We start from the raw sequence: 23,789 nt of genomic DNA on the forward strand, positions 1-23,789 counted from the left end.
CACAGGGATGCAGCCGGTCAGGATGCTCTCTATGGTGCTCCTGTAGGAGTTGGGGAGGATGGGTGGGGGCAGGGGGATCCCATCATTCTCTCAGGAGGGGGATTGGATCAAAGACAAGTTTCAGTGCAATCTGTTGGTTTCCTTAGCTAGGCTACTTTTTTTTTTAAAATTGGCTTTGTTTGTATAAATTGGGGGGCTTGGTGGTGAACACCGTCCCCTCACAGCAGAGGGTTCCAGGTTGAACTCCCAGCTGGTTCTCCCCGTGTATGCGTGGGTTCTATCAGGGTTCTCCGGCTTCCTCCCACCATACAGAAACATGCATGTTGGGTTAACTGGTGTCTAGACTGACCCTAGGAGTGAGTGGTCGTTTGTCTCTGTGTGGCCCTGTGATGGACCGGTGACCTGTCCAGGTGTACCCCACCTCTCACCCAATGGCAGCAGGAATAGGCTCCAGCCCCCCTGCGACCCTACTGTTGGGTTAACTGGTGTCTCTAGACTGACCCTAGGAGTGAGTGGTCGTTTGTCTCTGTGGCCCTGTGATGGACGGGTGACCTGTTCAGGTGTACCCCACCTCTCACCCAATGGCAGCTGGGATAGGCTCCAGCCCCCCGCGACCCTAGAGTTGGGTTAAGCGGGTATAGAAAACTGATGGACTCTCATTGGCTTGACTTTGTGGCACAACTGTAATGATGTGCACAGTTTGAGCAGAGCACAGGTGAAGCAGAGAGTGTCCGGCAGTATGGAGCCCGGTAAGAGCCACCAGGAGAGAAAAACCGACAGAAAGTAAAAAAAATAAGGTCAACCCAACTCACTTGAACTTTCTGACAGCTTGTAGTACTGACCGAGGAGGCGGAGTTATAGCTGATTATATCAATCCAATAAATCCAATTATTTCATCAAGCAGGAAAAGAAATAGAAAGTCCCCGGAATATTACATTCTTAGCCTCTCAGTTTAGACACCAATGACCTTCCAGAAAGCTTCAGATGTGAGCTGATGGTCTGCTAAAACCTTGGACACTGTGGGTGAAAAGCTCACAGTTGGGACAATCTGGTTACAGATTAAAAAAAGCCTTGAATAGGGCTATAACTCCTTATTATTATTCTATTTTTTGCTAATACAGGGAAACAGGAACAGCCCCAGGTTTCCATGGCGACGTGGCTGAACCATGAGTTCAGACAACACCCAGCAGAAATGATTTCCTTTTTCCGTATTAAAGATGAATCTTTTTCGGGAATCTTTTTTATCCCAAAACTTTCTGTTCAGTCTCAGTATTGCATGCCATTTTCAGGAGCTGTTTCTACTGTCTGCAGGACCTCCGTCAGGCCCAGTGAAACAGCTCATCAGCTTTCTCTGGAGTGACAGGAGAGGCCTGCCCCTGGCTCTGTGTAATCGCTCCTCTGAGGGCAGATATGTCCCCCTGTCCTGCTGCCACTCCAAACATTAGAAACAACAGCGTTATCTGCGCTCTGGCTCTGCTGGGGCAGACGGATGAAAGGGGAACAGGGCTTACGTTGACTTTTCCAAGATAATGGGAAAAGAAAATTACCTCAAAGTGTCAGTGGACTGTCACAGAACTTTAAATGATATCACACGTATTCAGAAACTGTGTTTACCTCCTTATTTACTGTCAGAATCCCTTCCTGATTTAACGAAGCGCACAGTGGAGTCGTTTAATTTCCATACAGACATGCAAAGCACCGACTCTAAAGAGGACAGAAAATGAGACCCAGGAGGAGCAGTAACTGTTACAGGAACTCAGTTATTATTATCAACGTCATATGAAGGACCTGGAGAATGGACAAGCAGAGCTAAATGAATACTTCCAAGCCAACAACCCTCATCAGTAGAGGAGGCAGACACCTCGGAGCAGACCAGAGGAAACCACTGGCGTCGTTAAATTATGACGACACTCAGTCAGTGGGGTTACATGGCACTAAAAGGATCAGATAATTGGCTAAATTACAATCAGATTGAATTATTAAGTTCATGTAGACACCTTAATCTGACTAAGAATTGGATTGGATTGTAATTTAGCCAATTATCTGATCCTTTCAGTGCCATGTAACCCCACTGACTGTGACTTTCAACCAAGTTATCTAGTAATCCAATCCGATCCAATTCTTAGTCAGATTAAGGTGTTTACATGAACTTAAAAGATAACTGCGGTATTTTCAACATTAAGCCTCTTTTCTGAGTCGTCTGCAATGTTTTAGAACCCCTCTCACCGACACGACAGAAGCAACTTTTTGCAACGAAATTTGATCTGGATTACCAGTGCACACCAGTAACCACTCCGGTGAGTTGATGATTTTGAAAACGGACATTTATGGTGCTTTTACGGACCTTTTTGGACATGCACATGACTTGCCATTCTGAAGCAGGTTGAGAATCAAAATTAGGCAAATACCGGAGACAGCAGTAAACATCAAAAAAGCGGTGAGGGGGGTTCTAAAACATTGCAGACGACTCAGAAAAGAGCCTTAATGTTGAAAATACCGCAGTTATCCTTTAATAACTCAATCTTATTGTAATTTAGCCAATAATCCGATTCAATTCTTAGTCAGATTAAGGTGTATACATGAATTTAATAACTCAATATTATTGTTATTTAGCCAATAATTTGATCCAGTTCTTAGTCAGATTAAGGTGTCTACATGAATTTAATAACTCAATCTGATTGTAATTTAGCCAATCATCCGATCCAATTCTTAGTCAGATTAAGGTGTCTACATGAATTTAATAACTCAATATTATTGTTATTTAGCCAATAATTTGATCCAGTTCTTAGTCAGATTAAGGTGTCTACATTAACTTAATAACTCAATCTTATTGTAATATAGCCAGTAATCCGATCCAATTCTTAGTCAGATTAAGGTGTATACATGAACTTAATAACTCAATATTATTGTAATTTAGCCAATAATCCGATCCAGTTCTTAGTCAGATTAAGGTGTATAAATTAATTTAATAACTCAGTCTGATTGTAATTTAGCCAATAATCCGATCCAGTTCTTAGTCAGATTAAGGTGTCTACATGAATTTAATAACTCAATCTTATTGTTATTTAGCCAATAATTGGATCCAGTTCTTAGTCAGATTAAGGTGTCTAAATGAACTTAATAACTCAATCTTATTGTAATATAGCCAGTAATCCAATCCAATTCTTAGTCAGATTAAGGTGTATACATGAATTTAATAACTCAATATTATTGTAATTTAGCCAATAATCCGATCCAGTTCTTAGTCAGATTAAGGTGTATAAATTAATTTTATAACTCAGTCTGATTGTAATTTACTCCCCACATCTTTGTGGGGAGTGAAATGGGAAATGCTGGGAAATGCTTAGCTAGCTAATGGAGTAATAGAAACATTAGGTCAAAGCTGAGAATCAAAAATAGCTGTGGTTCCTGAAACTATAAGCTCATGCTTTGTAATATTTGTGATGCATAGTTAACTCAGAACATGAACCTGAAAAGACTAAAAGCATTATTCATTACTGACTCCGAAAACACAGCGTTTAGTGTATGTTTGACACTAAAATCCTCCTGGATGAAGAGGATTCCTGTTTCCAGCTGGAGGGCTAACAGCCCAAACCCTACTGTTCATTTAGCCCAAGCTGACAGCACATCTGTAGGTCTGCAGTCATCACCGGAACAGAAGCTGCATGTTTGCTTCAAATGGAGCGGGCCAAGCATGTAGCCCCAGCTCTAAGCTAGCCCTTACAGTCACATGAGGACAACATTTTCCCTTCCAAATATAAGAACAGGTTCATACATTCAGCTGTTAGCCCTAACTGTGGGAACAGCTTTCCTCAGAAAGATCTAAGGTCTAAAGATCTCTTCTCTCCGCATCACTGCCCTCGCCATGCACAACAGACGGCTATCAGTGTTCTGCTCGCCCCAGTCCCAGACCTCTGCTATCTCCCAGAGAGGGCGGGAAGCACGGCAGGCTTTCACACTCCAGGGCCTCAGGATTAGCCAGCCCAGCAGCTGATGGACGGGCAGGTGGAGGAGAGGGTGGTGCAGCCTGCTGATGCCTAACAAGCAGGATCTGTCTGCTCACCACTTACTGTCCACAAAGTTTGAATCCCTTCAGCCTGAGCCTTCAGAAATGGATTCCCACAGAGATGCAGACTTTCAGATAACATGAGGAGGTCCCGCAGTGTTCAATTCAATTCATTTTTATTTATATAGCGTCAAATACAACAAATGTCATCTCAAGTGGGGGGGGGCTCCTTACAGGGGCAAAAACAGCAGAAACTACGAGGCTTTAGTCGTGTTAACGTTTTTTACCGTTACCGTTTCACTCTTTTCTTTCTGTTTTCAGTTGATGCAGAAGATTAAACCCCATCAGTGAGTCTGATTAAAGCTGAGGAGGTTGGCGGGTTTTACACACAAATCTGAGTTTAAATCAGACTTTGATGAGAAGAGTCGGGACAGAAACCTGCAGAGCTGCAGATTCACTCTGTCACATCACCGTTTGCCCGACAGCGATCTGCTGCCACATCCCATGACGTGCACGCCTCACAGAGCACATCAGCTTATACCTCGTCTGAAATCAGCTTTTTGCTCCCAGTAGATTAAACTCACACTTGAGATCTTCTCACAACACCTGGCTTAGCAGGGACATGGAAATAATGGGCTTCTCCCCCCGCCTGCATATAGAGTGAACACATCCTGCTGCTGTTTGCATGAATAACATCAGGCTCCGCCCAGCTCACCTGCTGCTTCGGCTCAGGAGCTGATACCTGAATTAATGCAAGGAGTAAGTGCACTTGAGTATTACAGCCGGTGAAAACATTAGCATGTGTTTGAAGCGAAAGCAGCAGAGAGCAGAGAGCGGCGGCGCTCTGTGACTGTCTCTGAAGAGCTGAGCACATGTTCAACAGGCCAGAAGCAGCCGGGACGCCACGGGACAAACAGGCTGTCTGTGGCAGATGTGTGGTCAGAGGCTGAGCAGATGTGTGGTCAGACCCAGCAGCTGAGCAGATGTGTGGTCACTAAGAGCAGAAAGCTGGGCAGAATCCATTTATTTTGTAATAACTAGGGCTGGGCGAGTTTACATTATCGCGTTAACTCAATATTATCGCGTCAACTTGTTATTACCGTGTAACTCGTTATTATCGCGCTAACACGTTATTATCACGTTAACTCGTTAAAGGATAACTGCGGTATTTTCAACATTAAGCCTCTTTTCTGAGTCGTCTGCAATGTTTTAGAACCCCCTCACCGCTTTTTTGATGTTTACTGCTGTCTCCAGTATTTGCCTAATTTGGATTCTCAACCTGCTTCAGAATGGCAAGTCATGTGCATGTCCTAAAAGGTCCGTAAAAGCACCATAAACGTCCGTTTTCAAAATCATCAACTCACCGGAGTGGTTACTGGTGTGCACTGGTAATCCATATCAAATTTCGTTGCGAAAAGTTGCTTCTGTCGTGTTTCATTTGACATTTTGTAAATCCCATTGAGTTCTATGGATGTTCGTTGATATTACTCCGCCATCAAGTGGTGTGGAGTATAGCAAGTCAGATTCAACTGCTGAGCGGAAGTTTATCCACGGCTGTGAGGTGGCTAAGAAAATAGTTCGAGCATGAACAAGCTGCCAAATAAAACAGAACCAAAGTCATCTGTAAACACTGCCAAGTTGAATTGTCTTCTCAGCGTAGTAGTTCCAGTCTAAAATATCACTTAAAGGCAAAACACACAACTGATAGCAGCAAGTCATTCAAGGAAACAGACAGTGGAGCGAGGCTTCTACATAAAAACTACAGAAAGATGCTGATGTTAAAAGTGTGTTTGCACAACAAATGTTATGGCACTTTCATTCATATGGCAGCACATTTAAAATAAAGCTAAATGCTAAAAGCTATACGCTACTTTTGAATTCAGGACATGATTCACAAATGAGCCTCTCTGACTTCCATCAGGCACATGGGCTCAGAGTATCCTCACATGTACCTGTCATCAGTTATCCAATCAGAGGGCTGGATTCCAACTATAAAAAACCAACCGCAGCTGCAAAGACTTCAGATTCTAGACAATAAATGCCACTAAAAAGGGAACTGTTCCGTAGCCCACAGGTGTCCAGCCCTTCATGATCTCAGGCCTCAGGTGAGATTAAACTGACGTCATCAGGCAGGAGAAGATTAAAAGAAGGCTTCCTGTCCACAAACACACAAACAGCTTGTTCCATAGACCTTTATCAAGGTCCAACCTGGAGAAAACCTCGTGTTTTTAGCCTCTGGAGTGCAGAGAAAGCCTCTCAGAGGAGGCAACAGACGGAGACAGGCAGACGCTAAGTTCCGTGAACGTTTCCACCTCTCTCAGCAGCTCAGAGTTTGTGGATGCAGTCATCTGCAACCATCCTCTGAAGGCTCAGATGCACCGTTATCATCATTATAAAGAAGCTAAACACACTGGAGAAAATGATATTCAGTGTCTGTAAACTCCTCCCGTCACCAGTGTTAATTCAGTTGAACTGAAAGTGAGATGATAACCAAAATAAGCTAATGCACGAGGAGAAAAAACGTGATGAATGCATTGACTAAAGAGAGGAGATCTCTCAAGCAGCAGATAATGGATGGATGGATGAGATCCAATCAGAGTTGATCTCAGTGTGGGAAGGAGGAACTTCTGATCTACCACCTGGAAGACAAGAAAAGCTAAATAAATCTACATCTGTCTCTATGTTAACAAAAGTGTCATTGCACCAAATAATGAGCCATCATATCACAAGTCATAGAATTTACTAAAACTTGAGCATCTCACAGCATGAGGGGTTCTGGTTCTGGGTCATGGATTCATTGAAACTAGACAGATTCACACAATTCTGATGAATAAATTATGACTTAAACAGTTTAGTCATCAGACTGAAACCTAATCTGCTATCAGAAATTACTCTGCTGTGCTCTGTTAGTTATTCTGTCCACATTAAGTACAAATAAAACAGATTTATAAAGAACAAGAACTAGCAGGACGACTGTTTCAGGCTAGGGCTGGGCAATAAAATGAGGAATAACTCAATATTTATCGCTAGTTATCGAGGAATAACTCAATATTTATCGCTAGCTATCGAGGAATAACTCAATATTTATCGCTAGCTATCGAGGAATAACTCAATATTTATCGCTAGCTATCGAGGAATAACTCAATATTTATCGCTAGTTATCGAAGAATAACTCGACAGGCTTTGTGCCTATGATTCGATTCATTCACTGCCATATATCCAAGGAGAATTACCTTTGCTCAGCTCATTCTGATTGTAATTTAGCCAATTATCTGATCCTTTCAGTGCCATGTGACCCCACTGAGTGATAATGTTGATGCTGATAAAGTGTGGCTCACTGATGTGTCTGATAACTTTGCAGCATGCAGGAACATATCAAACCTAAACCTCTACCTGCTCCGTGTAGTATCATCATATCAAACAATGAATGTCTTCAGATTTAAATGATTCTTCATTGCCAGATTTACAGTAACAGAGGATTTAATGAACTGGTTTGATTGATTGGTTGTATTACATTGAATTGGACTGTAATTGACTAGGGTTAGGGTTAGGGTAACCCTGGGTAATCCTAACCCTAACCCTACCCCTAACCTTGCCATAACCCTACCCCTAACTCTGCCCTAACCCTACCCTAACCCTACCCCTAACCCTTACCTAACCCTGCCCTACCCCTACCCCTTACCTAACCCTGCCCTAACCCTTCCGTAACCCTACCCTAACCCTAACCCTAACCCTTCCCTAACCCTGCCCTAACTTAACCCTGCCCTAACTCTGCCCTAACACTACCCTAACCCTGCCCTAACCCTACCCTACCCCTACCCCTGCCCTAATCCTACCCCTGCCCTAACCCTACCCTAACCTTAACTCTACCACACAGAGCAGAGCTGAAGCCAAACAGAGTTGAACCATCACAGAGACACACACAGAAAGGATGAAAACCCTGAGCTGAACCCTGAGTTAGAACTAATGCTCAGAGTAAATGTCATGCTGGTGCTGCTGAAACAGGCAGCAAAGTGGAGCCGAACAGCACAAAGAGGGCAGAATCCAGCGTCAGAGCACCGTCAAACGGAGGAAAACAGCCGTCCTGCAGCCCAACACAGAGACACGCCGGCAGGGAAGCAGCAGGTGTGATCGTACCTTTGCGCTCCGAGCGCTTCTTCCTCCTCCTCTTGACCCTGCGGCGGATCAGGCAGTAATAGGCAGCCGAGGCGTCCAGAAGCATCGTGGATCAGCTGGGCCGGCCCTTTCCTCTCAGAATAATGCCGGGGGGCACACAGAGATTGTAACTTTGGACAGAGGAGGAGGGACGGTGTTGGCTCGCTGTTGGCTGTCAGATAAATGGGTTGTCTCACAGTCTCCCCCTCCTCCTCATCCCTCCCTCCTGGAGCTACACTTTAGGAAGCAATCATAGCTTTTTGAACAGGCTTCTGACACCAGATCCATTCAGAACAACTCCTCTTTAAATCCCACGGTGACAGATATCATACAAACTGTTTGCCTGACTGTGGTACAGATTCTGCAGCTCAGTAACCGGCGCTACCAGGAGTCTGTTTCCACTGTGACAGCCTCAGCAGAGGCCTGTTGCACAGAAGAGGCTTCCAAAGGCTGGAAAGAGCTCCGTCCACCGAAGCCCAGGCATCATTTGCTCATGAGACTCAGCTGGATGGTTGTTGTGTAACCTAACAAGCAGACAAACAGCCCGGCTGCAGGAGCAGAGATGAGCGGGAGGATGGAGTTCATGCTGCTGGGAGGCTAGCAGTGTAAGGAAGGCTAACAGCGCCCCCCTGTGGACTGAACTGAGATGACAGCAGTCAGTGTAATGACTGTTGAATCCTGTTAGTTCTCAGCCTTGGCTCACTGAGTATTTTCCCCTTTGATTCCCCCTCCATGGCAGAGCAAAACATCTGCTTTTTATCACTTTGTGAGCTTTTCTAAATCTATGTAAACTCCCAGTAAAGAGGAAAAAACAACAACTTCTGGAGCCCACCTGAACACCTAATGGCTGCCATCAAACCAATATCATCAGTGGTAGAAATGTGCAGGGGTCCGTTTCACAAAGCAGGTTCAACAAACTCTGAGTTTATTCCTGATCTCTGAGTTGATCTACTCTGAGTTCCAGAAACGCTGATTTGAGTGAGTTTAATCAACTCTGAGTAAGTTCACCTTGAGTTTAGCGCGTGCACCACAACTTTAAAAAGCCAGCATCAATGGAGCCCCGATTCGACGAGTCACCATGGCAACGGGGAAGAGGAGGGGCTACGTTTTACACCAACCTTGAATTGGAAATCTTAATGTGCTCATAAGGAGAGTTTCAACACGTTTTTAGAAATAAGTGCAACACCGCTGCAGCAGCAAAAGTGTAAGTTTAAATGTAGTCCTTTGCAATCACAATAATATTACAGGGGAAAACTGCTGGAATGGTAGCCCATTCATTTATTTCATTTAGATGCAATCCCGCGGGGGAAAAGCGCACTTGGCAGCAGTTTAAGATGAAATATAAAAACATTGTTCAAACAGGTGAGACCTCATTTTTTTTTTTTTGGAACTTCTTTTTATTTTCATTTATAAATTGCAGTCATACATTACATTAAATCCACAGCACAGGACAAAACAGAGCAGGTATATCCACAGGTATAAGTGTCTTTCAGGTATTCTCAGTCTCTTGGTTGCTGGTCTTGCTTATGATTGACTTCCAGTCAGTGTTTCAATAGGGATTGAGTCACAACTCACAACATAAAAATACTCCTCAGATGACAACATTCCACAAATTCAAACCAGTATTCTCAGAGGTTAGTTATTCATATGAAAACCAAAAATAAAAAATGAAAAAATAAATGAAATACAATAAAATAACAGTACGGAATATAAAAGTAAAAATAGATAGGAATATTAGTGATTGTTACTATATTAAATGAAAATAAATAGGGCAATTCTTGTCCATTTCCATATAAAAGCCTCTGTTTTTAAGTGTAAAAATGCTGTCAAATTTTCTATATTATAAACCTCTTGGATTCTGTCTTTCCATTGTGCAATTGTTGGGGGTCGTGGCTGCAACCATGAGGCTGTAATAACTTTTTTAGCAATCAAGAGAAGTGTTCGTAATAAATCTGTGTCATCATTTTCCTCAAGACCATCTGGTAGTACCCCTAGAATAAAATATGGTGGTTCTAGTGGTAAGTCTATTAATAAGCATTTCTTTATTTCTTTTTGTACATTTTGCCAGTAACCTGAGAGAATCGGGCAATCCCAAAACATATGTGTATGGTCCCCCACCATACCACATCCCCTCCAACACTGCCCTGAGGTATTGCTCCATTTTGATGTAATTTGTGGGGTCCTGAAATCCAAACTCTCTCCAGTTGGGACTACTGGTTCATTTATGTCCACGTTTGCAAGAATTTTCCCATTGTTCATCAGAAATTATGACGTTCATTTCTAATTCCCATTTTTCTTTCATGTCCATACTATTATCTTTCAAACCTTCTTGCAGTATACTATAGATATGTGATATGAACTTGGTCTTTATTGTGCCTTGAATAGTAGCAATAAAGAAATGTTCTAATTTAGATGCTGGGTTACAAAGGCTTTCCCATTCTTGGTGTTTGTGTAAGTAATGTCGTATTTGTAGACATCTAAAGAAATCCTGTTGTGGCAAATCAAATTTGTGTCTTAAATCTTCAAATGTTTTTACAGTATGTCCCTCAAACAGCTGATCTAAAATAACTAAACCTGCCTTCTCCCATCTTTTAAAGCACCCATCAAGACCCGCTGGCACAAAGTCCACATTACTGGCAATCCTTACAGCCCTGGATATGGTCATAGGAAGATGTAATTTTTTCCTCACAATAGACCATATTCTAAGAGTGTTTTTAAACCATATATTATCTATCTTCTCCTTCCCCCATTGATTCTGACTTAAGAGTGGAATTGAATCTAGTGAACCATTAGGACAGTCACCTTGTTCCATGTCTACCCATATTGTGTCAGTGTCTCTTGATAGCCAAGCATCCATGGACCTAATCTGGGCTGCCCAATAGTACTTTCTTAGGTTTGGGAGATCAAGTCCTCCATCCGCTTTTGAACATAACAGCCTTTTAAATTTGAATCTGGGTGGTTTACTTTGCCATATAAACCTTGACAACCATTTATCTATTGTGTTGAAGGTTGAAGTTGAGACATATATTGGTAGTGACTGAAAGAGAAAGAGTAGTCTGGGTGGTATGTTCATTCGTATTGTCTCTATTCGCCCTATAAGAGAGAGTGGTATGATTTCCCATCTTGAAAGGTCAGCTTTTATTTGGCCCATCAGTTTACCATAGTTAATTTAAATAGATTAGTTAAATCTGTTGTTATCATAATACCCAAGTATCTAAAGCTTTGCGACCAGCGGCAGTTAAGTTTACCTGATAGTTGTGCTGGCCAGCTTCCATTTAACATCATTGCTTCTGATTTTGATTGATTAACCTGATTTCCAGAGAGTTGTCCGTATCTTTTTAATGTATCCATTAGAGAAGGAAAGGAAGTGATTGGGTCGCTAATATAGGCCAATAGATCATCTGCAAAGAGTGACATCTCATGTTCTTTTTTAGTCATATCGCTAATGCCTTTTATATCTATATTTTGGCGTATAGAAGCTGCCAGTGGTTCAATATTTATGGCAAAGAGCAGGGGGCTGAGGCAATCACCTTGCCTCACCCCTCTCTGTATGTTAAAAAACTCTGAGCAGCAACCATTAACCCTATAAATGACTCTAATCCAATCTACAAATTGCGAGTGGAATCCCATCACAGACAACGTTTTGTATAAAAAATTCCAGTGTACAGTATCAAAAGCATTTCGAGCGTCAAAACTAATTAACATAGATGTCTTTTTTTGTTTTTTAGCACAGGTATTAGGGTTTAGGGTTCTTCTGATGTTGTTTGCTTCCTGTCTTTTTGGTATGAACCCTGTTTGGTCCACATTAATTAGGTTTGTAATGTGTTTTTTAATTCTATGTGTTAAAATACTGGTTAGCAGTTTCTGATCATTACAAATCAAACTAATTGGCCTATATCCCTCACATTGTGTTGGATCCTTTCCCTCTTTATGAATCACTGATATTATTGCCTGTGACCCCATGGGGGTTGTCTTGAGATAGAGAGTATCTAAACACCTTTGTTAGTATTGGAGTAAGATCATTGACAAAGCATTTGTAGAATTCCCCTGATAGTCCGTCCACGCCTGGGGATTTACTGTTTTTCAGTCTTTTAATTGCATCTCTTATTTCCGTTTCAGTGATTGCTGATATCATTTGCTCAGAAGCTTCTTCCGATAGTGAGGGAATATCTAAGCTAGCAAGAAAGGTCTCAATATTGTCCGATGCTGGATTTGGTTTCATCTCATTATACAAGTTTTGATAGAATGATGCAAAGGCATTTGCTACATCTTTAGGGTGGGACACTGTTTTCCCTACATTAGGATGGGTAACCTTTGAGACAGTGCGATCAGCCTGAGCTTTACGAAGTTGGAAAGCTAGGAGACGGCTAGCTCTATTTCCTGATTCATAATATTTTTGTTTGGAGAATCTCAATGCTCCCTGTGCTTTATAAGACAAGAGCTTGTCCAAGGACTTTCTTACTTCTTTTAATTCTGATAAGATGCCACGTGATCCTGTGTTCCTGTGTTGTATTTCCAATTGTTTTATTTTATTTTCTAGTTTCAATTGCTCCTACTGTCTTTGCCTCTTTAATCTTGATGATATTTGAATAAATTTCCCTCTTATGACAGCTTTTGCTCCTTCCCATAAAATAGAGGGGTTAACCTCAAGGCGCCAATATTTGATATAGGAGTGAGCAGCAAAATTTATTTTCAATATCACAGGAGCATGATCGCTCAGGGTTATTGGTTCTATATGACAATCTATAACTCTATATAAATCTTGTTGGGGGAGGCAGAAAAAGTCAATCCTGGAGTAAATATTATGAACAGAGGAGAAGAAACTGAAATCTTTCCCTTTCGGGTTTTTGGCTCTCCATGGGTCCTTTAGTCCCAGTTCTGTAAACATATTATTTAAAGTCTGTGTCTTTTTGTTATTCACCTCCTTGTCAGCTGGTGTCTTGTCTAATCTCCCATTTTGGACAGCATTAAAATCCCCACCTATTATCAGCAACCCCTTCGTGTTATCTGCAACAATATTGGAAATTTCCCTAAAAAAAGCATTGTCGTATTCATTGGGGGCATATATATTCAGAATGGATATCTCAGCACCTCCCACTTTCCCAATTACCATAACATATCTCCCCATTTTATCCTTTACCACTTTCTCAGTACAGAAAGGCAGGTTTTTACTTATTCTTACTTATTTTAGAATAGATTTTAAAATTCTCTTATTGGTTTTTAAATCTCTGAATAGATAAGCACCTCTGTACATTTCAGAACTACTCACGGAGTATGTTCCGGGTCGAGCTCTGAGATCATCAGGTGCAACTTTATTAAGTGTTCCTAGGATGAAATATAAAAAGACGGGTGAAGCTGCTTTCTGTTTTTATGCACCAAAAATCTGGAACTTTTTACCAGTGCACATTCGTCAGTCAACAGATATTACAAACTTTAAAAAGCAGCTAAAAACACATCTATACACCCTCGCCTTCTACTAGTTTTATGGATTTTATTATTATTATTATTATTATTATTATTACTATTTGTATATTGCATTTGATGTTTCTATATTTTATTGGTAAATTCATTTTATTTTTTATTTTTTTTTTTATTTTTTTTTTTTTAATGCTTTGTCTTTGGTTTGTGTCTGTTTCGTCCTCGCTCTGTGATAGGATGATTCAGCCCATGGACATTGTAGGTCACCAAAGTTAGTTTATCCATGTGGATATATAAAGCCCTTCAATTTGAACATCAAGGACATTTTCCCACACGTAAAACTGTATCTGTAAGACTTATGCTGCACAACTGCATGGTAAGAAGCAACTATCATCTCAAACTTGAAAGATGAACAAAAAATAACAAGAAATCTGACTTCCAAAGACTTCTGAATTGACAAACATAAAATCAGTCACAATAAAAGAGGAGAGTTGTGGCGGTTTCTCCATGAACATACACCTAGTGTAATTGCAAATAGGCATCAAATTGCCTTTGCTAAAGCCTCCAAGAAAAGGAAAAAAAAAAAAACGTGGGAGGAGAAGGGGGTATGGGTGGGGAAAGGCTAGAGTAGCCTCTCTAACTAAGTAGCGCTTCACTCGAGGAGAACATTTAATTCACCTTAAAATTCAATATCTTGCCAAAACACTGGAGTTAAAACAGCTCCGTCACACTGGAGTTAAAACAGCTCCGTCACACTGGAGTTAAAACAGCTCCGTCACACTGGAGTTAAAATAACTCCATCACACTGGAGTTAAAACAGCTCCGTCACACGCTGGAGTTAAAACAGCTCCGTCACACTGGTGTTAAAACGGCTCCGTCACACTGGAGTTAAAACAGCTCCGTCACACTGGAGTTAAAACAGCTCATCACACACTGGAGTTAAAACAGCTCCGTCACACACTGGAGTTAAAACAGCTCCGTCACACTGGAGTTAAAACAGCTCCGTCACACACTGGAGTTAAAACAGCTCCGTCACACACTGGCGTTAAAACAGCTCCGTCACACACTGGAGTTAAAACAGCTCCGTCACACACTGGAGTTAAAAAAGCTCCGTCACACTGGAGTTAAAACAGCTCCGTCACACTGGAGTTAAAACAGCTCCGTCACACACTGGAGTTAAAACAGCTCCGTCACACTGGAGTTAAAACAGCTCCGTCACACTGGAGTTAAAACAGCTCCGTCACACACTGGAGTTAAAACAGCTCCGTCACACTGGAGTTAAAACAGCTTCGTCAAACACTGGTGTTAAAACAGCTCCGTCACACTGGAGTTAAAACAGCTCATCACACACTGGAGTTAAAACAGCTCCGTCACACACTGGCGTTAAAACAGCTCCATCACACTGGCGTTAAAACAGCTCCATCACACTGGAGTTAAAACAGCTCCCTCACACTGGAGTTAAAACAGCTCTGTCACACACTGGAGTTAAAACCGCTCCGTCACACTGGAGTTAAAACAGCTCCGTCACACTGGAGTTAAAACAGCTCCGTCACACTGGAGTTAAAACATCTCCATCACACACTGGAGTTAAAACAGCTCCGTCACACACTGGTGTTAAAACAGCTCCGTCACACTGGAGTTAAAACAGCTCATCACACACTGGAGTTAACACAGCTCCGTCACACTGGAGTTAAAACAGCTCCGTCACACTGGAGTTAAAACAGCTCCGTCACACTGGAGTTAAAACAGCTCCATCACACACTGGCATTAAAACAGCTCCGTCACACACTGGCGTTAAAACAGCTCCGTCACACACTGGCATTAAAACAGCTCCGTCACACACTGGAGTTAAAACAGCTCCGTCACACACTGGCGTTAAAACAGCTCCGTCACACACTGGAGTTAAAAAAGCTCCATCACACTGGAGTTAAAACAGCTCCGTCACACTGGAGTTAAAACAGCTCCGTCACACACTGGAGTTAAAACAGCTCCGTCACACTGGAGTTAAAACAGCTCCCTCACACTGGAGTTAAAACAGCTCCATCACACACTGGAGTTAAAACAGCTCCATCACACACTGGAGTTAAAACAGCTCCGTCACACACTGGAGTTAAAACAGCTCCGTTACACTGGAGTTAAAACAGCTCCATCACACTGGAGTTAAAACATCTCCATCACACTGGAGTTAAAACAGCTCCGTCACACTGGAGTTAAAACAGCTCCATTACACACTGGAGTTAAAACATCTCCATCACACTGGAGTTAAAACAGCTCCGTCACACACTGGAGTTAAAACAGCTCCATCACACTGGAGTTAAAACAGCTCCGTCACACACTGGCGTTAAAACAGCTCCGTCACACACTGGAGTTAAAACAGCTCCGTCACACACTGGAGTTAAAACAGCTCCGTCACACACTGGAGTTAAAACAGCTCCGTCACAAACTGGAGTTAAAACAGCTCCGTCTCACTGGAGTTAAAACATCTCCGTCACACTGGAGTTAAAACAGCTCCGTCACACTGGAGTTAAAACAGCTCCGTCACACACTAGAGTTAAAACAGCTCCGTCACACTGGAGTTAACACAGCTCCGTCACACTGGAGTTAAAACAGCTCCCTCACACTGGAGTTAAAACAGCTCCGTCACACACTGGAGTTAAAACAGCTCCGTCACACTGGAGTTAAAACAGCTCCGTCAAACACTGGTGTTAAAACAGCTCCGTCACACTGGAGTTAAAACAGCTCATCACACACTGGAGTTAAAACAGCTCCGTCACACACTGGCGTTAAAACAGCTCCATCACACTGGCGTTAAAACAGCTCCCTCACACTGGAGTTAAAACAGCTCCCTCACACTGGAGTTAAAACAGCTCCATCACACTGGAGTTAAAACAGCTCCGTCACACTGGAGTTAAAACAGCTCCGTCACACTGGAGTTAAAACATCTCCATCACACACTGGAGTTAAAACAGCTCCGTCACACACTGGAGTTAAAACAGCTCCGTCACACTGGAGTTAAAACAGCTCCGTCACACTAGAGTTAAAACAGCTCCGTCACACACTGGCATTAAAACAGCTCCGTCACACACTGGCGTTAAAACAGCTCCGTCACACTGGAGTTAAAACAGCTCCGTCACACACTGGCATTAAAACAGCTCCGTCACACACTGGCCTTAAAACAGCTCCGTCACACTGGAGTTAAAATAGCTCATCACACACTGGAGTTAAAACAGCTCCGTCACACTGGAGTTAAAACAGCTCCGTCACACACTGGAGTTAAAACAGCTCCGTCACACACTGGCGTTAAAACAGCTCCGTCACACACTGGAGTTAAAACAGCTCCGTCACACACTGGAGTTAAAAAAGCTCCGTCACACTGGAGTTAAAACAGCTCCATCACACTGGAGTTAAAACAGCTCCCTCACACTGGAGTTAAAACAGCTCCGTTACACTGGAGTTAAAACAGCTCCATCACACACTGGAGGTAAAACAGCTCCGTCACACTGGAGTTAAAACAGCTCCCTCACACTGGAGTTAAAACAGCTCCGTCACACTGGAGTTAAAACAGCTCCATCACACACTGGAGTTAAAACATCTCCATCACACTGGAGTTAAAACAGCTCCGTCACACACTGGAGTTAAAACAGCTCCGTTACACTGGAGTTAAAACAGGTCCATCACACTGGAGTTAAAACAGCTCCATCACACTGGAGTTAAAACAGCTCCGTCACACACTGACGTTAAAACAGCTCCGTCACACACTGGAGTTAAAACAGCTCCGTCACACACTGGCGTTAAAACAGCTCCGTCACACACTGTCGTTAAAACAGCTCCGTCACACTGGAGTTAAAACAGGTTCATCACACACTGGAGTTAAAACGGCTCCGTTACACTGGAGTTAAAACAGCTCCATCACACTGGAGTTAAAATAACTCCATCACACTGGAGTTAAAACAGCTCCGTCACACACTGGCGTTAAAACAGCTCCGTCACACACTGGAGTTAAAACAGCTCCGTCACACTGGAGTTAAAACAGCTCCGTCACACACTGGCGTTAAAACAGCTCCGTCACACACTGGCGTTAAAACAGCTCCGTCACACTGGAGTTAAAACAGCTCCGTCACCCACTGGAGTTAAAACAGCTCCGTCACACACTGGCGTTAAAACAGCTCCGTCACACTGGAGTTAAAACAGCTCCATCACACACTGGAGTTAAAACATCTCCATCACACTGGAGTTAAAACAGCTCCATCACACACTGGAGTTAAAACATCTCCATCACACTGGAGTTAAAACAGCTCCGTCACACACTGGAGTTAAAACAGCTCCATCACACTGGAGTTAAAACAGCTCCGTCACACACTGGCGTTAAAACAGCTCCGTCACACACTGGCGTTAAAACAGCTCCGTCACACACTGGCGTTAAAACAGCTCCGTCACACACTGGAGTTAAAACAGCTCCGTCACACACTGGAGTTAAAACAGCTCCGTCACAAACTGGAGTTAAAACAGCTCCGTCTCACTGGCGTTAAAACAGCTCCATCACACTGGAGTTAAAACAGCTCCGTCACACTGGAGTTAAAACAGCTCCGTCACACACTGGAGTTAAAACAGCTCCGTCACACTGGAGTTAAAACAGCTCCATCACACTGGAGTTAAAATAGCTCCGTCACACACTGGAGTTAAAACTGTTCTGGATACTGGATAACAGAGTTCCTACACACAGAATAATTATGCTGGCTGGTTCTGTGACTCTTTATCAGGGACATACCTGTCTGCAACACTTCTCTACAATTCTCTGCTCTGAAATCAACTTGGAGGCTGATGTTTTGATAGTTTATGACTGAATCACTTCACATCTGTCTAACTCACGATGTGTCCACTCTGCTGCAGCAGTCTCAACACTGTTCAGATCACTGTCCTCGTGTTCCACCTTGACTTCTCTTTCTTGGTGCTCTTTGCCTCCTTCTCTGAGGCAGAGCCCTCAGCGGGACTATTTTTACTCACGCATGGCAACTATTTCTCTGATTTGGAAGTACCTGTAGCTGCCCTTGACAGAGGAGGAACAGCAGCCCCCGGAGGCTGCAGCGTTCGTGACGCACTGCAGCAACGGGTCCAGCTGGCAACTCGTGACTTCCCTCTGCTCAGAGGCTGTAAAGTAATGAAACACTTTACCACAGATCATCATCCTCAACCTCCACCTTCAGACTGAGCCTTGAAGCTGCATCTGTCAGATTCACATTGGAGATGGAGAGCCTCTCCTCTGATCCCATCAGGTTCAAATCTATCTCACATATGTTGAAATAATATCTGAAATAGGGATGAACAGCACGGCCCCCCCCTGCTCCTTTGAAATGAATGAGAAATAAGTGAAAGAGGAGCTTTTTATCTGAGCAGCTCCTCCACTGAATGAGTCCCCTGAGCACCATTAGTTACACCGGCACAGAGGCCATTCGATTGGCTGTCTCTTACTCTGTTGGAAAATGTCTGTCTTGATGGAGGCAGCTGGGCTGAGGGCATGTCCACAACAGTAACTGCATGCCTTTAACCCAAACTGATTCCAAGGCTTTACCTCCAACATGTCATCAGGTTACAGATTAAATGGGAAATGGACTGTACTTGTGTCGCGCTTTTCTAGTCTCGCTGACTACTCAAAGCGCTTCTAACACAAAAAGTTTAAATACAAAAAGTGGGTATATTTTGGTATATCCACACACGCACTGTCATTGCATACACACACACAAGACGTTGGACCCTCATGACGGTTAGACCTCTTCTGCTGATTGCTGAACGGACTGGTGAGTAAAATTGTAAATTGGCATGTGTAATCTTAGGCTGTGTTCGAAACCGCATACTTCTCCTACTTCTCCTACTACTCATACTAACTTTAACTTTTTTAAGTTCCCGGATGCATACTAGATTCGCCGAAATGTTGAGTATTCATCATGAGGTTACTACTCATACTCAAACTACCCAAGATGCAACGTAATTTGACGTCGCCGATCGTCATTTCCTGTCAAAACGGCAGTTTGAAGCTAGCTACAACGAGGGTAGGTTCACTTCCTGTTTTCAAAGCACCAATTGTATCGTAATGGCTTTCCCTATGATAAAAGGCAACGGGTATTTTATTTTGTGAAAATAACCGGAAGTGTGTTACTCACTGCGGCTAGCTTTAGTAGCGCCGAATTCGTGGGAAAAAATTGAAAATAGCCGGTATTTTGTCAGATTTTCAACATGTTGCGGAACTAAACGAATACTTTCTCGCCTGAAAATGTTTCAAATGTTGCTAAAGTTATATATTTACAGCGTTTATAGCCCGAGCCGAAATCAGCTTCAGGCTGGCTGATTTCGGCTCAGGCAGGAGCGAAGTGCATTGTGGGTAAACGCTCTGCATACTGTCTGATCGATGAGTATGCCGTTTGCAAGTATGTAGTATGTAGTATGCGGTTTTGAACACAGCCTTAGTGTTTCATGTAGGAATTTGTGGGTGATAAAGTAACTTAGCCTAATGTTAAGTTTGTGTCGCTAAAGTTAAGATAACGATAACGGTTGTAGGTTATGTTAGGGCTCGACAGTGACAGTAACTACTTAACGCACGCTGTTCCGCCTTACCGCCTAACCCTTATTTTAAGACCATTCACAAATTATATGGTTCCTCACAGCTGTAACGTATCAGTGGTTAGGTTAGCTAAGCTAACGTAGGAGCGGCAGTGATTTACATCTGCTTTCTGGCATTTTACAACTTGCACGTCCATGAGCTCATGTGACTGATGGTTTATATCCGTGAGGTCCATGGATGTATTCTATTATCCTGTTCAGGTCCTTCTGCTTGGAATGACACCACTCAGAGGCTCCGACCGATTGTCGAACCTTGAAATCAGGAGGAGCAGAGTGGTTTTCGCCCAGGTCGTTGCAGAGTTACTGAGGGGGTTATGGGAGTTTGATCATCCAGTCTACATGTGGACTTGTGTGGGAGAAGAATGTCATGACATGGCCTGGTTACATCGTGTGCTTTGTTGTTCGGCTCATATGAATATGGTTAAAGGTTAAAATGAGCTTGTTTAGGATTACGGCGAAAGCTAGGCGCCGCCGAGGGAGATTGGGGCCGGGTGACGCATGCATGTTATGATTTTAATCAGTATGAAGTCAGTTCACAAAATGAGGTCGGTGGACATTTTGTGAACATTCTGTATGCATATTCGCTGTGACGGTTTGTTCAATAAATCCCCATTGAAAGGCTGGCCGACGCGTATTCGACTCCTTTCCTCCACAACATAATGGTGACCCTGACTGCGTGAGATTTTGGCAGCTGGAGCCCGACGGGACGCGTCCTCTGTGCCCCGACAGCCGAGATCAGTCGTCAAGCCTGCAGGTACGACATATCTTTTCCTTTTTTTCTGAAAACGGCGGTGTCTGTTGGTGGTGTACAGGTGACGGGCCTCCTGCAGTTCCACAAATTAAAAGAACACAGGAGAAGGACGAGTACATTCGGTAAGCATTTCAGTGTTTACCTCTGCGCAGGGGGGCTGTTGAAATTGTTTTGGAAATTTTGGGCCAAGAGGAGCCAAATGTTTGAATTGAGATAAAAATTGGGTAAACAGCAGCTTATGTGAGAACAGGCAGCTGTGAGCAGTTGGTCTGGCTATCGTGTTGTTGTATTTTTTTTGTGGTGATTAAGGAAGGGCTAGTCGCTGCGCTCCGGCAGGTAATGAATCGGATGAATTCAAACTGGATTAATGAATAAGCTTTAAAGAAGCGAACAGGTTGTCGAGCAATCGCTCATGGTGTTTCTTGCGGCCACCAGCAATCCTTCAATGCATTGGGGGGAGGAATACTGGCAGAAGTACGGGGCACATTATAGTCATTAAATATATGTGGAAATCATTTTCACTAGTCAAGGAGTAGACGAATACTGATAATTGATTGACTTGCAAACATAAAAGTTTGACGGTTGGATCAATAAGACTTTCTAGAAAACTCTGAAATAAAAAATCCAGTTCTATAAGGGGCACATTTTAAATATATGTTTATATCATTTTATATCTGCTTAGAACTCTTTGGAGTTATCCGAGACCTCAGTATAAAGACATTTTGAGTATAAAATTCAAATTCGTTCATGAATTGGCCATAGGAGATTATGATTAGAGGTCATAGAGGAGCTGATAAAGTACACGTCAGCATCTGTTGTTTTGGTCCTTAGAGACCATATCACAAGGCTTGTAGATAAAACACATTTTGTATTTCATATATTGCCAACACCAACATCTCCTGAAAAATTAAAAGTCTAAATGAAAGAAATTGTTAATTTAAAACTGTAAGGATTTGAACGGTGACTGACACAAAACTTTGATCGACTGACTTGGTGTGAGTGTGACCGGTCTTTGTTTGTCTGTCAATGTGTGTGAAATCCTGCTGTTTTATGTGACTCTAAAAAAAAAAAAAAAAGCAGAAAGAAAAAAGGTATTTTGTGTGATAAATCAAGGTTCTAACTCATCTCATCCCTTGACTTTTGAGTATTTTTAGTCATTTTGAGTTAACACATAGAGTTACACAACGTCTTACTTATAATCTTAGGCTAAATAAAAAATTAAGTGAGTGCAGAGACACTCAGATTTGCTTCATTGTTATAGTTGCCGCATTGATAGTTTGTTGAAATAAGGTGTTGTTACAGTGATGAGCTGTGCTTTTTAAACGCTGTGTGCTGATTTCTTCAATATTGTGAATTTTGGTTGAGTGCATCTTATTATTATTGAATTATTGAATACTGCTGTAATTTGTGTTAAGGTTTCTAAAGTTCTATTTTCAACAGACTTGTTGAGGGTGTTTGGGTTTCAGGGAGGACAGCAAGGTGCTGCGCGTGCACGCTGCTTGTACGGATACACGCTGTCTCGTCCTTGACATTCTGATGCTGTTCCACAATGTTCGTGTGTGATCACATTTTCTTTCCTGTTTGTCTTCCAGGGCACTTTATGGTTGAACTGTAATAATTATTAGTTTTCTTTAGGTAATGTGCTAATTGCAGAGTTGTTATCAGTCGAGTAAATGAAGGTTTCGCAAACTTAGAGGAGAGTTTCTGTCTCTAAGGCATTTGTTCGTCGATTTATTCAGGCGATTTTTGACATTCCTGATAAAGAAAGTTTTTCGCTTATGCATCGTTTCTGTATCGTTTGGTCTGTATTTCTCCCCGTCCACAGCGTGTTAAATTGTATTTCTTTCTCTTTCTTAACAAATGCTATTTTGAGGTGAAGAATATTGCAATTGTTATTTCTGTATTGTTTGGTTTGTATTTCTCCCTGTCCACAGCTGGACAGATTGTATTTCTTTCTCTTTCTTAAATTGTTACAAAAGTGTGACAAACGCCATTTTGAGTTAGGGTGTGGTTCAATTGTTATGTCTTGTTCATAAGATTGCAGATTGGGAGGAGTTAATAAGAGCCTGGGAGGCAGGCTAAGTGGTGTGTTCATATTTGATTGGTTAGGATTCACGTGGTTCATTGGAGGCGGGCTTAGAGGTGTGTTCATATTTGATTGGTTAGAAGTTACGTGTCCCAGACGTGTTTCATTGGAGGTAGATTTAGAGGTGTGTTCAGATTTCATTGGGCAAAAAATTTTCATGTCATTGGTCAGAATTGACGTAGCTGTGACGTGCATTGTATCATCTGGATTGGTGGAGAGACATTGGCCCTCATTTATCAAGCCGTCGTAGAAAGCATCGTATATATGAGCGGAGAACTCGTCGTACGCAGAGGCTCAAGTGAGATTTACAGAACATGCGTACCACACCAATCCCATCGTAAGACCGAGCGGCTGTTGATAAATCCGGCGGCTGAAATCCATCGTAATGATCCTAACCACGCCTTCTACAAAAGGGGGTTGAGAGGCCGCACCTCTAGAGTTTGCGACATGGAAAGACGAAAGGCAGCAAAGAAACGCTGTCAACGCTGTTGACAGCTGGGACGGCTGTCAACAGTGTTGGCGATGTAAATCGCAGACCGGACGAGTTATGTATTTTCCCCTACTGTGATGGTCAATAAAATGTGATAAACTCCAGATTAAATGAAATCTAAAATTGAACGATGTTTTACTTTTTCTCCAATAAGATCAGGAAGAGGTGGTCCGATATGAAATTGGCCAAAAAAAGAGGGGGGGGGGGGGTCCGATCCAGGTTTGGATTTGAGTGCCTTGGAGGAGAGGGTGGCTGGCCTGATCGGAGC

At 42.6% G+C, this 23,789-nt stretch overlaps 1 protein-coding gene across 1 annotated transcript in view; it reads right to left on the reverse strand.

Moving 5' to 3' along the window:
• LOC142391935 (double-stranded RNA-specific editase 1-like) overlaps window positions 1–8,248 on the reverse strand; it is a 38,683-nt gene extending 30,435 nt beyond the window's left edge. Inside the window, exon 1 of the mRNA XM_075478130.1 lies at window positions 8,144–8,248. Coding sequence (XP_075334245.1) covers window positions 8,144–8,228 — 85 coding nt within the window. The 5' untranslated portion in view covers window positions 8,229–8,248. The remainder of the gene's footprint in view (window positions 1–8,143) is intronic.
• Window positions 8,249–23,789: the final 15,541 nt, after the last annotated feature.

This window comes from Odontesthes bonariensis, chromosome 11 (assembly GCF_027942865.1).
Source record: "Odontesthes bonariensis isolate fOdoBon6 chromosome 11, fOdoBon6.hap1, whole genome shotgun sequence".
NCBI classification, from domain to species: Eukaryota; Metazoa; Chordata; class Actinopteri; order Atheriniformes; family Atherinopsidae; genus Odontesthes; species Odontesthes bonariensis.